This window comes from Salmo salar, chromosome ssa17, assembly GCF_905237065.1.
Source record: "Salmo salar chromosome ssa17, Ssal_v3.1, whole genome shotgun sequence".
NCBI classification, from domain to species: Eukaryota; Metazoa; Chordata; class Actinopteri; order Salmoniformes; family Salmonidae; genus Salmo; species Salmo salar.
Window position 1 is genome coordinate 62,399,152 of NC_059458.1, and position 13,320 is coordinate 62,412,471.

Sequence of the window (13,320 nt, forward strand, 5' to 3'; positions counted from 1 at the left end):
TAGGGAGGTAGGCAATAAATAGGGCCTAGAGGCGAAAATAATTACGTTGGCTGGTGCGGGCAGCAATCGGTTGAAGAGCATGCATTTAGTTTTACTAGCATTTAAAAGCAGTTGGAGGCCACGGAAGGAGTGTTGTATGGCTTTGAAGCTCGTTTGGAGGTTTGCTAGCACAGTGTCCAAAGAAGGGCCAGATGTATACAGAATGGTGTCATCTGCGTGGAGGTGGATCAGAGAATCCCCAGCAGCAAGAGCGACATCATTGATGTATAAAGAGAAAAGAGTCGGCCTGAGAATTGAACCCTGTGGCACCCCCATAGAGACTGCCAGAGGTCCGGACAACAGGCCCTACGATTTGACACACTGAACTCTATCTGAGAAGTAGTTGGTGAACCAGGCGAGGCAGTCATTTGAGAAGCAAAGACTATTGAGTCTGCCGATAAGAATGCGTTGATTGACAGAGTCGAAAGCCTTGGCCAGGTCGATGAAGACGGTCGGTGATCTGTTTATTAACTTGGCTTTCAAAGATTTTAGAAAGGCAGGGCAGGATGGATATAGGTCTATAACAGTTTGGGTCTAGAGTGTCTCCCACCTTTGAAGAGGGGGATGACCGTGGCAGCTTTCCAATCTTTGGGGATCTCAGACGATATGGAAGGGAGGTTGTAGTAATAGGGGTTGCAACAATTTCTGCGGATAATTTTATAAAGAGAGGGTCCAGATTGTCTAGCCCAGCTGATTTGTAGGGACCCAGTTTTTGCAGTCCTTTCAGAACATCAGCTATCTAGATTTGGGCGAAGGAGAAGCGGGGGGGGGGGGGCAAGTTGCTGCAGGGGGTACTGAGATGTTGGCCAGGTGTAACGGATTGGCAGTCGTGGTGAAGGAATGAGGGACAAGAAGCAGCGAGCACAGGGTAGTGGTGTATTTAATGTACAGTCACTCATCAAACAAAATACTCCCAAACACAGGGGAGAAAATACACACGGCGTAAAATAGCGCCGACACGAACATGAGCCGTCACAATAGAAATAATCCCGCACAACACGGAAGCGGACCAGCTAACATAAATAGCCCCGCTAATTAACCAAACTAAACACAGGTGCACAAAACCAAAAAGAAGGGAAAACCAAAAAGGGAATCAGTGGTAGCTAATAGGCCGGTGACGACGACCGCCGAGCGCCACCCGAGCAGGAGGGGGCGCCACCGTCAGTGGGAATCGTGACAGTACCCCCCTCCTGACGCGCGGCTCCCGCAGCGCGCCGACACCGGCCTCGAGGACGACCCGGAGGGCGAGGCGCAGGGCGATCCGGACGGAGGCGATGGAAATCCTTCAACATGGATGGGTCCAAGACGTCCTCCGCCGGCACCCAGCACCTCTCCTCCGGGCCGTACCCCTCCCAGTCCACGAGGTACTGCAGGCCCCTCGCCCGGCGTCTCGAGTCCAGAATGGCCCGTATGCTGTACACCGGGGACCCCCCAATGTCCAGAGGGGGTGGAGGGACCTCCGGCACCTCACCTTCCTGCAGGGGACCAGCTACCACCGGCCTGAGGAGAGACACATGAAACGAGGGGTTAATACGGTAATAGGAAGGGAGTTGTAACCGATAACACACCTCGTTTATCCTCCTCAGGACTTTAAAGGGCCCCACACACTGCGGCCCCAGCTTCCGGCAGGGCATGCGGAGGGGCAGGTTCCGGGTCGAGAGCCAGACCCTGTCTCCCGGTACGAACACGGGTGCCTCACTGCGGTGGCGGTCAGCACTCCTCTTCTGCCGTCCACTGGCCTTCTTCAGGGAGTCCTGGACGGCTCTCCAGGTCTCCTTGGAGTGCTGTACCCAGTCCTCCACCGCAGGAGCCTTGGTCTGGCTCCGGTGCCATGGTGCCAGGACCGGCTGGTAACCCAAAACACACTGAAAGGGTGACATGTTAGTAGAGGAGTGGCGAAGTGAGTTCTGGGCTAACTCAGCCCAGGGAATGTACCTCGCCCACTCCCCTGGCTGGTCCTGGCAATACGACTTCAGAAACCTGCCCACCTCCTGGTTCACCCTCTCCGCCTGCCCATTGCTCTCGGGGTGAAAACCGGAGGTCATACTGACCGAGACCCCAGCCTCTCCATAAACGCCCTCCAGACCCTGGATGTGAACTGGGAACCTCGATCAGAGACAATGTCCTCCGGCACCCCGTAGTGCCGGAAGATGTGGGTAAATAGGGCCTCCGCAGTCTGCAGGGCCGTAGGGAGACCGGGCAATGGGAGGAGACGGCAGGACTTAGAGAACCAATCCACAACCACCAGAATTGCAGTGTTCCCCTGAGAGGGGGGAAGATCTGTCAAGAAATCTATAGACAGGTGCGACCATGGCCGTTGTGGAACGGGGTGGGGCTGTAACTTCCCTCTCGGGAGATGCCTAGGAGCCTTACTCTGAGCGCACACCGAACAGGAAGAGACATAGGACCTCACGTCCTTAGCCAAGGTGGGCCACCAGTACTTCCCCCTGAGACTCCGCACTGTCCTCGCCACACCAGGATGACCCGCAGTAGGTAGCGTGTGCGCCCATCGAATCAAACGATCACGAACACCGAGCGGCACATACATGCGACCCACGGGAACCTGCGCAGGCGCAGGTTCCAACACTAATGCCCGCTCGATGTCCGCGTCCACCTCCCATACCACCGGTGCCACCAGCCTAGACGCTGGAATGATAGGAGTTGGATCGATGGGCCGGTCCTCCGTGTCATAGAGACGGGACAGCGCGTCGGCTCTAGTGTTAAGGGAACCCGGTCTATAGGAGATAGTGAACCTAAACCGGGCGAAGAACATGGCCCACCTTGCCTGACGCGGATTCAGTCTCCTCGCTGCCCGGATGTACTCCAGGTTTCGGTGGTCGGTCCAGATGAGAAAGGGGTGTTTAGCCCCCTCAAGCCAGTGCCGCCACACCCTCAAAGCATTTTACCACCGCTAGCAACTCCCTGTCCCCCACATCATAGTTACGCTCCGCCGAACTGAGCTTCTTCGAAAAGAAAGCGCAGGGGCGGAGTTTCGATGGTGTACCCGAGCGCTGTGATAGCACGGCACCCACCCCAGCCTCGGATGCGTCCACCTCCACTATGAATGCTAGAGACGGGTCCGGGTGCGCCAACACGTTAACCTGGAGGTCTATCGCACAATCCCCCTCCATGCCTTTTCGTGGTGCGGGATTCTGTAACGGATTGGCAGTCGTGGTGAAGGAATGAGGCACAGGAAGCAGCGAGCACAGGGTAGTGGTGTATTTAATGTACACTCACTCATCAAACAAAATACTCCCAAACACAGGGGAGAAAATACACACGGCGTAAAATAGCGCCGACACGAACATGAGCCGTCACAATAGAAATAATCCCGCACAACACGGAAGCGGACCAGCTAACATAAATAGCCCCGCTAATTAACCAAACTAAACACAGGTGCACAAAACCAAAAAGAAGGGAAAACCAAAAAGGGAATCAGTGGAAGCTAATAGGCCGGTGACGACGACCGCCGAGCGCCACCCGAGCAGGAGGGGGCGCCACCGTCGGTGGGAATCGTGACACCAGGGTTGGGGTAGCCAGGTGGAAAGCATGGCCAGCCGTGGAAAAATGCTTATTGAAATGATCGATTATCGTAGATTTATCAGTGGTGACCGTGTTTCCTATCCTCAGTGCAGTGGGCAGCTGGGAGAATTGTGCTCTTATTCTCCATGGACTTTACAGTGTCCAAAACGTTTTGGAATTAGTGCTACAGGAAGCAAATTTCGGTTTGAAAATCTAGCCTTAGCTATCCTTATTGATTGAGAATATTGGTTTCTGACTTCCCTGAAAAGTTATCGCGGGGGCTGTTTGATGCTAATGCAGAACGCCACAGGATGTTTTTGTGCTGGTCAAGGGCAGTCAAGTCTGGAGTGAACCAAGGGCTATATCTGTTCTTAGTTCTACAATTTTTGAATGGGACATGCTTATTTAACCCCTGTGCGGCCTCCGTCCCATATGCGGGACGGACATGCAGCGAAAAATCATATCGCCATTAGCATAACAAAATGTAATAATTTTTTTTTTCCATTTTTTTTTCTCAAATTATATCGTTTTATAGATACACCTCTCCTGAATCGAAACCACGTTGTCAGATTTCAAAAAGGCTTTACAGCAAAAGCAAAACATTAGATTATGTTAGAGGAGTATATCTTAAAAGTAGCCACATAGCCATTTTCCGACCAACCACATGCATCACAAATAACCAAAAAACAGCTAAATGCAGCACTAACCTTTGACAATCTTCATCAGATGACACACCTAGGACATCATGTTACACAATACATGCATTCTTTTGTTCGATAAAGTTCATATTTATATATAAAAACAGCCTTTTACATCGGTGCGTAACGTTGACTAACTATTTTCCCTCAAATGCATCCGATGAAACAGAGCTACAATTTACTAAATTACTATGCGAAAACATTTTTAAAATGTAATATTGTCATTCTAAAATTTATAGATGAATATCTCTTGAAAGCACCTGTAATGCCAGATTTAAAAATAACTTTACTGGGTAATCACACTTTGCGATAAAAGGGGATGCGATACTCAGAACAATAGGCTAGCAATAGCAATAGGCTAGCCATCTTGGAACAATTGCATATCACATCTAGTCTTGTATACTATTGTCAATAATCCCTTACCTTTGGTTGTCTTCATCAGAAAGCACTTCCAGGAATCCCAGGTCCACAACAAATGTATTTTTGTTCGAAAAAATGACTCCTTTATGTTCCAAGAGCTTGTTCTTGTTAGCGCGTCTGAAGGCTGATCCAAATGCTCCGTCGGCCACGGGACAGCCATTTCGAGAAAATGCATTTTTTTCCCATTTAGGTTCGTTCAGACATGTCAAACGTTGTATAACATACATTTTTAGGGCGTTTTTCAACAAGAGAGCCAATAAGATTCGAGGGGGACGATTGCATTGTGTTTCAAAACGTTTCGAAAGGGGAGGGTAACCAGGGGCGCCGGCGTCATAATGGTGATGGCCCTCTCCGTGTGACCACGTTCCACAGCATCTCATTCATTCAGTTTTAACAGTAGAAGGCTCAAACCAATTTGTGAAGACTGGGGACATCTAGTGGAAGCAATAGGAAGTGCTCAATGAACCATAGCTCACGGTGTGATTAATAGGCAACGTGATGAAGTTGAGTTCACAATTCAGAATTCCACTTCCTGTTTCCATCTGTCTCGGGGTTTTGACTGCCATATGAGTTCTGTTATACTCACAGACACCATTCAAACAGTTTTAGAAACTTTAGGGTGTTTTCTATCCACAAGTATTAATTATATGCATATCCTAGCTTCTGAGTTTGAGTAGGAGGCCATTTGAAATGGCCACGATTTTTTTTCAAAAATCGCTTTAGCGCCCCCTATCCTAGGGGAACGCCAAGAGGTTAACTTCTTGCGGATTAGTGGGACGATACCATCCCATTTCGACAGTTTCCGGTGAAATTGCAGGCGCCAAATTCTAATTAAATTACTATAAATATTAAACTTTCATGAAATCACAAGTGCAATACATAAAAATAAAGCTTAACTTGTTGTTAATCCAGCCGCTGTGTCAGATTTCAAAAAGGCTTTACAGCGAAAGGAAACCATTCGATTATCTGAGGACAGCGCCCAGCACACAAATGCATAACAAATCATTTTCAACCAAGGAGTCGTCAGAAATAGCGACATAATATATGCCTTACCTTTTAAGATTTTCTTCTGTTGGCACTCCAAAAGGTCCCAGTTACATTACAAATGGTCCTTTTGTTCAATAATGTCCTTCTTTATATCCATAAAAACTCAGTTTAGCTGGAGCGCTTCAGTCAATAATCCATTCGGTTTCCTTCCTTCAAAATGCATACAAAATGAATCCCAAACATTACCAATAAACTTATCCAAACAAGTCAATCAATGTTTATAATCAAACAATAGGTACCCTAATACGCAAATAAACACAAAAATTTAAGACGGAAAATCGTTATTGTCTTTACCGGAGAAAAATACCAAAGAACGCACTCTGATTCACGCGCTTGGAAACACTACAGCCAAAAAGGGAGCCACCTAGAAAAACTACAATTTCTGGCTCATTTAAAAAAAACACAGCCTGAAACTCTTTCTAGAGACTGTTGACATCTAGTGGAAGCCCTAGGAACTGCAATCGGGCACGATTTCGCCCCATTTCGCCCCATTGAAATCACTTTTTAGGATGAGTTTTTGGGGGGGATGGTTTGTCCTCGGGGTTTCGCCTGCCACTTCAGTTCTGTTATACCCACAGACATTATTTTAACTGTTTTAGAAACTTTAGAGTGTTTTCTATCCAAATCTACCAATTATATGCATATCCTAGCTTCTGGGCCTGAGTAGCAGGCAGTTCACTTTGGGCACACTTTTCAAATGGACGTCAAAATACCGCCCCCTATCCCAAAGAAGTTAACACAATCTAAGCTAGATGCCCTCAATCTCGCACAAATCATCAAGGAACCTACCAGGTACAACCCTAAATCCGTAACCATGGGCACCCTCTTAGATATCATCCTGACCAACCTGCCCTCTAATACACCTCTGCTGTCTTCAACCAGAATCTCAGCGATTACTACCTCATTGCCTGTGTGAGTACTGGGTCCGCGGTCAAACGACCACCTCTCATCACTGTCAAACGCTCCCTAAAACACTTCAGCGAGCAGGCCTTTCTAATCGACCTGGCCCGGGTATCCTGGAAGGATATTGACCTCATCCCGTCAGTAGAGAATGCCAGGTTGCTCTTCAAAAGTGTTTTCCTCTCCATCTTAAGCAAAAATGTTAAGCATTTTCCAGTTAGGTCACCTAACAGTACAAACTCTGAAGATAGATGGGGGGCGATCAATTCACATATGGTGTCCAGGGTACATCTGGAGGCTGGGGGGGGTCTATTACAAGCGGCAACGGTGAGAGACTTGTTTCTGGGTTGGTGGATATTTTAAAGTAGAAGCTTGAATTGTTTGGGCACAGACCTGGATAGTATGACAGAACTCTGCAGGCTATCTCTGTAGTAGATTGCAACTCCGCCCCCTTTGGCAGTTCTATCTCGTCGGAAAATGTTATAGTTAGGGATGGAAATTTCAGGTATTTTGGTGGCCTTCCTAAGCCAGGATTCAGACACAGCTAGGACATCTGGGTTGGCGGAGTGTGCTAAAGCAGTGAATAAAACAAACTTAGGGAGGAGGCCTCTAATGTTAACATGCATGAAACCAATGCTTTTACGGTTGTCAACAAGTCAACAAATGAGAGCACCTGGGGAATGGGAGTGATGCTGGGGGCTGCAGGGCCTTATACCAAAGAAGATCTCTCCCTGTAGGACCATGAAAGTCTGTGAGTTTAACACTTCCTGACTGAGAGCTGTCATTCATGACAACAGAACCCACATCAACAATTACTTTTATCACCATCTTCATCTGGACACTTTCCCTCAGCTTTCAGGAAAAATATTTTGAGCTCAGACATTAGGAATTAGAATTTGATGTCAGTAACTGTCTTTAGTAATACCCATCTTTTATGTCATCTATTATATGCTGGTTTGTTCATTGTAAGAAAGTCCCCCTCCTTGAATCCACCATAGAGGTTACAGTAAAACTAGTCCACCCACTAACATCTGGCCCAGTCCAGGCAGTGAAACTGAAACTAGACTGGTAGCTGTGGGAGTGAAACAGATTTACATAGACTGGGCTTGGTGGTTATGCTTGTCCCAGAATAGAGCAGCACTGTCAGATGTTCACTTTGTCCCAGGGGGTTGGAGGTAGAGATGAATGTCACTATACTATATTGCAGCGTTTCCTAAACTCATTCCTTGGGATCCCAAGGGGTGCACTTTTTTGTTTTTTGCCTTATCCTTACACAGCTGATAAAAATAATCAACTAATCGAGCTTTGATAATCAGCAGTGTAGTGTTAGGGAAAAAAACTGAACATGCACCCATTGGGATCCCAATAACTGAGTTTGCAAAACGCTGCTACATCTTGAAGTAGTGGCACTTGTAATATTTGTAATTTTTAAAAATGTATTTAGCTTCGAATCACAGCCTATAACACACGTCCAAGATACCGGTAGACTGTGTGATAGTTCTTATTTTATTTTTGTAAAGTCTGTCAAGTTAAACAGGTCTGACACAGACTCAGTATCCTGATGAATACAGACAGTCATCAACTACTTCCATGGCAGAACCTCTTCTATTATATCATAGTATATTGTGGTAGTGTTAATTACTGGTCAATGATGATATGTGAGAATGAGGTTTAGGCCTGTGTCACGGTTGTCGTCGGTGAAGGAGGACCAAAACGCAGCAGGTATGTGTATGCTCATCTTGCTGTTTATTTACTTTCAAAATGAACGTACAAAAATAACAAAACACGAACGATCAACAAAAACAGTCTGGTAAGGCACAAGGCGAAACACAGAACAATCTCCCACAAAATACAAGACAAACACACCCAACTAATATAGGACTTCCAATCAAAGGCAACACCAAACAGCTGCCTTCAATTGGAAGTCCAACCCCAATTAATTCAACATAGAACCAGACACCCTAGACTAAACATAGAAATACCTAAACATAAACCAAAACCCGGAAATACTAAATCAAACACCCCTTTTAACAAACACACCACCCCGAACCACATAAAACGAATACCCTCTGCCACGTCCTGACCAAACTACAATACTAATTAACCCTTATACTGGCCAGGACGTGACAGTACCCCCCCCCCCCCTTAAAGGTGCTAACCCCGGAAGCACCATAAAAACAAAAAAAACAAAAAAAAAACAACCCCAAACAAAACCAAAATTCCCCTCTACTAAAGGGAGGGAAGGGAGGGTGGCTGCCGTCAACGACGGCACTGTGCTACAACCCCCTCCCCAACCCACCTATATCTGGAGGTGGCTCTGGTTCCGGCCGTTCCAGGCTGTCGGGCCACTCTGGCATCGCCGGGGGGCAGTCTGGCCAGTCCGGCAGTTCGGGACAGTCTGGCCAGTCCGGCAGCTCGGGACAGTCTGGCGGGCAGCTCCGGCGACGACTGTTGACTGGCGGGCAGCTCCGGCGACGACTGTTGACTGGCGGGCAGCTCCGGCGACGACTGTTGACTGGCGGGCAGCTCCGGCGACGACTGTTGACTGGCGGGCAGCTCCGGCGACGACTGTTGACTGGCGGGCAGCTCCGGCGACGACTGTTGACTGGCGGGCAGCTCTGGCGACTGTTGACTGGCGGGCAGCTCCGGTGACTGTTGACTGGCGGGCAGCTCCGGTGACTGTTGACTGGCGTGGCTGACGCACTTGAAGGCTAGTGCGGGGAGCGGGAACAGGACGAGTCGGACTGGGTTGACGCACTTCCGGGTCCGCACGAGAGACATGAGCTGGAAACCCAGGGCTATGGAGGCGCACAGTCGGTCTTGATCTTACCTCCTGCACAACCCGTCTTGGCTGGATGGAACTAGTAGCCCTGTACGAGCGGGGTGCTGGTACAGGGCAGACTGGGCTGTGCAGGGGCCTGATGGTAGCCGTGCGTAGCGTGGGAGTTGGGTAGCCTGGTCCTCGGAGGCGTACCGGCGGCCAGATGCGCTGCGCAGGCATCCTCCTACCAGGCTGGATGCCCGCTCTAGCACGGCACCTGCGAGGGGCTGGAACAACGCGCACCGGACTGTGCGTGCGTATGGGTGAGATAGTGCGCTCCTCAGCGAAACATGGCGCTCTACACCCCATACGCTCCTCCATATAACCACGGGTAGCTGGCTTCCGGCTCTTCCTATGCCTAGCCAAACTACCCGTGTGCCCCCCAAAAAATATTTATTGGGAGTGCCTCTCGTGCTTCACCCTCAGCGCGTCCATGGCCTCGTACCTCCGCCTCTCTGCCTTGGCTGCCTCAATTTCCCACTGCGGGCGGCGATAATCCCCAGCCTGGTGCCAGGGTCCGGCCCCGTCCAGAACTTCCTCCCAGGTCCACTTCTCCCGCCAGTCCAACTCGAAGTCCCTCTGCTCCCTCCTCTGCTGCTTGGTCCATTGTTGGTGGGAGATTCTGTCACGGTTGTCGTCGGTGAAGGAGGACCAAAACGCAGCAGGTATGTGTATGCTCATCTTGCTGTTTATTTACTTTCAAAATGAACGTACAAAAATAACAAACCACGAACGATCAACAAAAACAGTCTAGTAAGGCACAAGGCGAAACACAGAACAATCTCCCACAAAATACAAGACAAACCCACCCAACTAATATAGGACTTCCAATCAAAGGCAACACCAAACAGCTGCCTTCAATTGGAAGTCCAACCCCAATTAACTCAACATAGAACCAGACACCCTAGACTAAACATAGAAATACCTAAACATAAACCAAAACCCGGAAATACTAAATCAAACACCCCTTTTAACAAACACACCACCCCGAACCACATAAAACGAATACCCTCTGCCACGTCCTGACCAAACTACAATACGAATTAACCCTTATACTGGCCAGGACGTGACAGCCTGACAGTTTTCGAAGACACCATGAATCAGCCTTACTGAATGCATTTATTTTTCCAAATATTCCAAATATATCTATGATCCAGTTAATTAATAGAAACAACACACATATAAATTCCCCAAATAAATCTTTATTTTAATCCATTATTACATAATAGAAGCATCAAAGCAAACATGATAGTGAATAAAAGCAGATCACATCAAATCCCAAAAGAACAAAATCTCAGTCTACAGAATGGATTGATACATGACCTCAAGCCAAGCCCCCTGTTTGTCTATATGAGAGTGATCACTAAATCAGAGAATGACTGATCTTAGAACAAAGCAAGTCAAAGCAGAGGAACCAGCATCCTATCTCTACAGGGTGTGTGACTGATGGGTCCTACCCAGAACAGTCAGCCCTCCTCAGGTTCTTGGTGACTGGAGGCTGGGAGCTCTGGTGGGCCTCACAGGTCACCGACACCGCCTTGGTCCACTCTTGGGCAGTGAGAGTCAGGGTGCTGCTCCAGCTGTACAAACCGTCGTTCTCCAGAACCCTGGGACTGGCCTCCTGGATCTTGCTAGTCCCGTCCACTTTCCAGCTCATGGTCCAGTCTGAGGGGAAGCCCTTGTTGGCCAGACACGTCAGTGTGGGTGTTGTTGTACTGGACAGCTCCTCACTAGAGGGGGGCAGGACGGTGAGGGTGGGGACACTGTTACCTGGAACAAACAGAACACATCAATTACATCAAAGAAAACACTTTGGAAATTACTTCTAAAACTGTATATGAATATAAAAGTTAGATTTCTAAAAGATTTGAAGAAAACACAAACAGTAATATTATATAATGCAGAGTACAAGTATACAAGTAGAAAGCATTCAAGTATGCACCTACTGGGCAAAACTGGTTGAATCAACGTTGTTTCCACATCATTTCAACCCCAAAAATCTATGTGATGACATTGAATTAACATGGAAAACTGATTGGCTTTGCCAAAAGTCGTCAACGTAAAGGCAGTTCGTTTTTTTTAACCAGACTTTTAACTTAAATCCAATGACATTTTTGGTTGATTTCACATAGATTTTTCTTTAGTTTACAACTCAAACAAATTTATATCAAAACTAAACGTTGAACTGACGTCTGTACCCAGTGGGAAATGTTTAACTCTACCGTTACAAGTCATACAGATAATTTTAGGAATGTATCTGATCAGAATAACCTCATATTTATAGTATTTTACAGAATCCACATTAATAGTGTAGGCTATCATGAGACGACTACAATACATCATTACTTCATACTATAGTTATCATACCAGAATAAGAGTTATATAGTCTGCAATCATTCAAATCAAACATGCAAATAAATGGCTACAATTTAACAATTTGATTCAATAAACTGTTGAAACAAGGCACAGTCAAAGCAATATAGAACAATATTTTGGGGAAAGTAAAATATCTCAAATATAAATCTTTTAATAGAGATGAAAGAGTAAAAAAAATTGGAATCAGACAAACATCAAGAAACTTACTTCCAACATCTAGTCTGGTGCCACTACCAAAAGTGCACCACAGTGATACAATCCCTATTACTGCTCGTACAAAACCTCCTACTCATTGGGCAAGTTGAACACTTAATGAATTTTTTTATAAATCATGAACTCGTATGAATACTTGCCAAATATAACATTAGATTCTTTATTTTAAATCGTTTTTTGATTAAATTAAAAACAAATAGTATTATAATAAAATATTAATTTATTAAAAATAAGAATTGTTCAACATGTCACACAATTTACAGATACATTTGAGTAATATCAAAAAGTGAAAAAAGTTCTTAATTTTGGTGTTTACTTACTTCCAACATCTAGTCTGGTGCCACTACCAAAAGTGCACCACAGTGATACAATCCCTATTACTGCTCGTACAAAACCTCCTACTCATTGGGCAAGTTGAACACTTAATGAATTTTTTTATAAATCATGAACTCGTATGAATACTTGCCAAATATAACATTAGATTCTTTATTTTAAATAGTTTTTTGATTAAATTAAAAACAAATAGTTTTATAATAAAATATTAATTTATTAAAAATAAGAATTGTTCAACATGTCACACAATTTACAGATACATTTGAGTAATATCAAAAAGTGAAAAAAGTTCTTAATTTTGGTGTTTACTTACTTCCAACATCTAGTCTGGTGCCGCTACCAAAAGTCCAGCACAGTGATACAATCCCTTTTACCACTCATACAAAAACCTCTCTGTGATGTGATGCTGCAGCTGTAACAGTGAAGATCACTCATTCAGAATCATAATCAACACAAATACCATTTAACAACACAAATACCATTTAACAAGGTAGAAGAAACACTTCATATGAGCTGTTTATACAATTCATAAAACATATGAATTGCATTTTAAATAAAGATATTTGTCTTTTATATTTCTTCTGGGTGTCAGTTATCCTCTTAGGAACAGAACAGTCAGTGTTCAACATTAAATCTTACATTTGTGTTCCTCCATTTTGTCCATGTGAAATAGAGGAGCAAAAGCAACAGCAGTAATATTGATTCATGTTGTGTATATTCCTTGTTTATCTCAGATATATCTCTGGTTGTAAAGTCACAGAGAACAGACACCACTACCAGAGGAATCCTACCAGCTTTAGTTTAGAGAAGTGTTCACTAAATGATTTGAGGAACTTACATACGAGTCCAAGCATGATTGAACTGACAGTTAGGGCTGTATTCAATCTGTATCGCTGAAGACTTTACATTTTATTTGGGCTTTTGCGCTGAACTTCAGCAATACGGATTGAA

General features: G+C 45.8%; 1 gene segment (V, D, J or C); it reads right to left on the reverse strand.

The window, feature by feature from the left end:
* Positions 1-10,635: 10,635 nt before the first annotated feature.
* LOC106576337 (Ig kappa-b4 chain C region-like) lies at positions 10,636-13,024 on the reverse strand. The segment is given in 3 exon segments: positions 10,636-11,217; positions 12,683-12,736; positions 13,009-13,024. Coding segments are annotated over 3 exon segments (387 nt in total).
* Between the last annotated feature and the right edge of the window lie 296 nt (positions 13,025-13,320).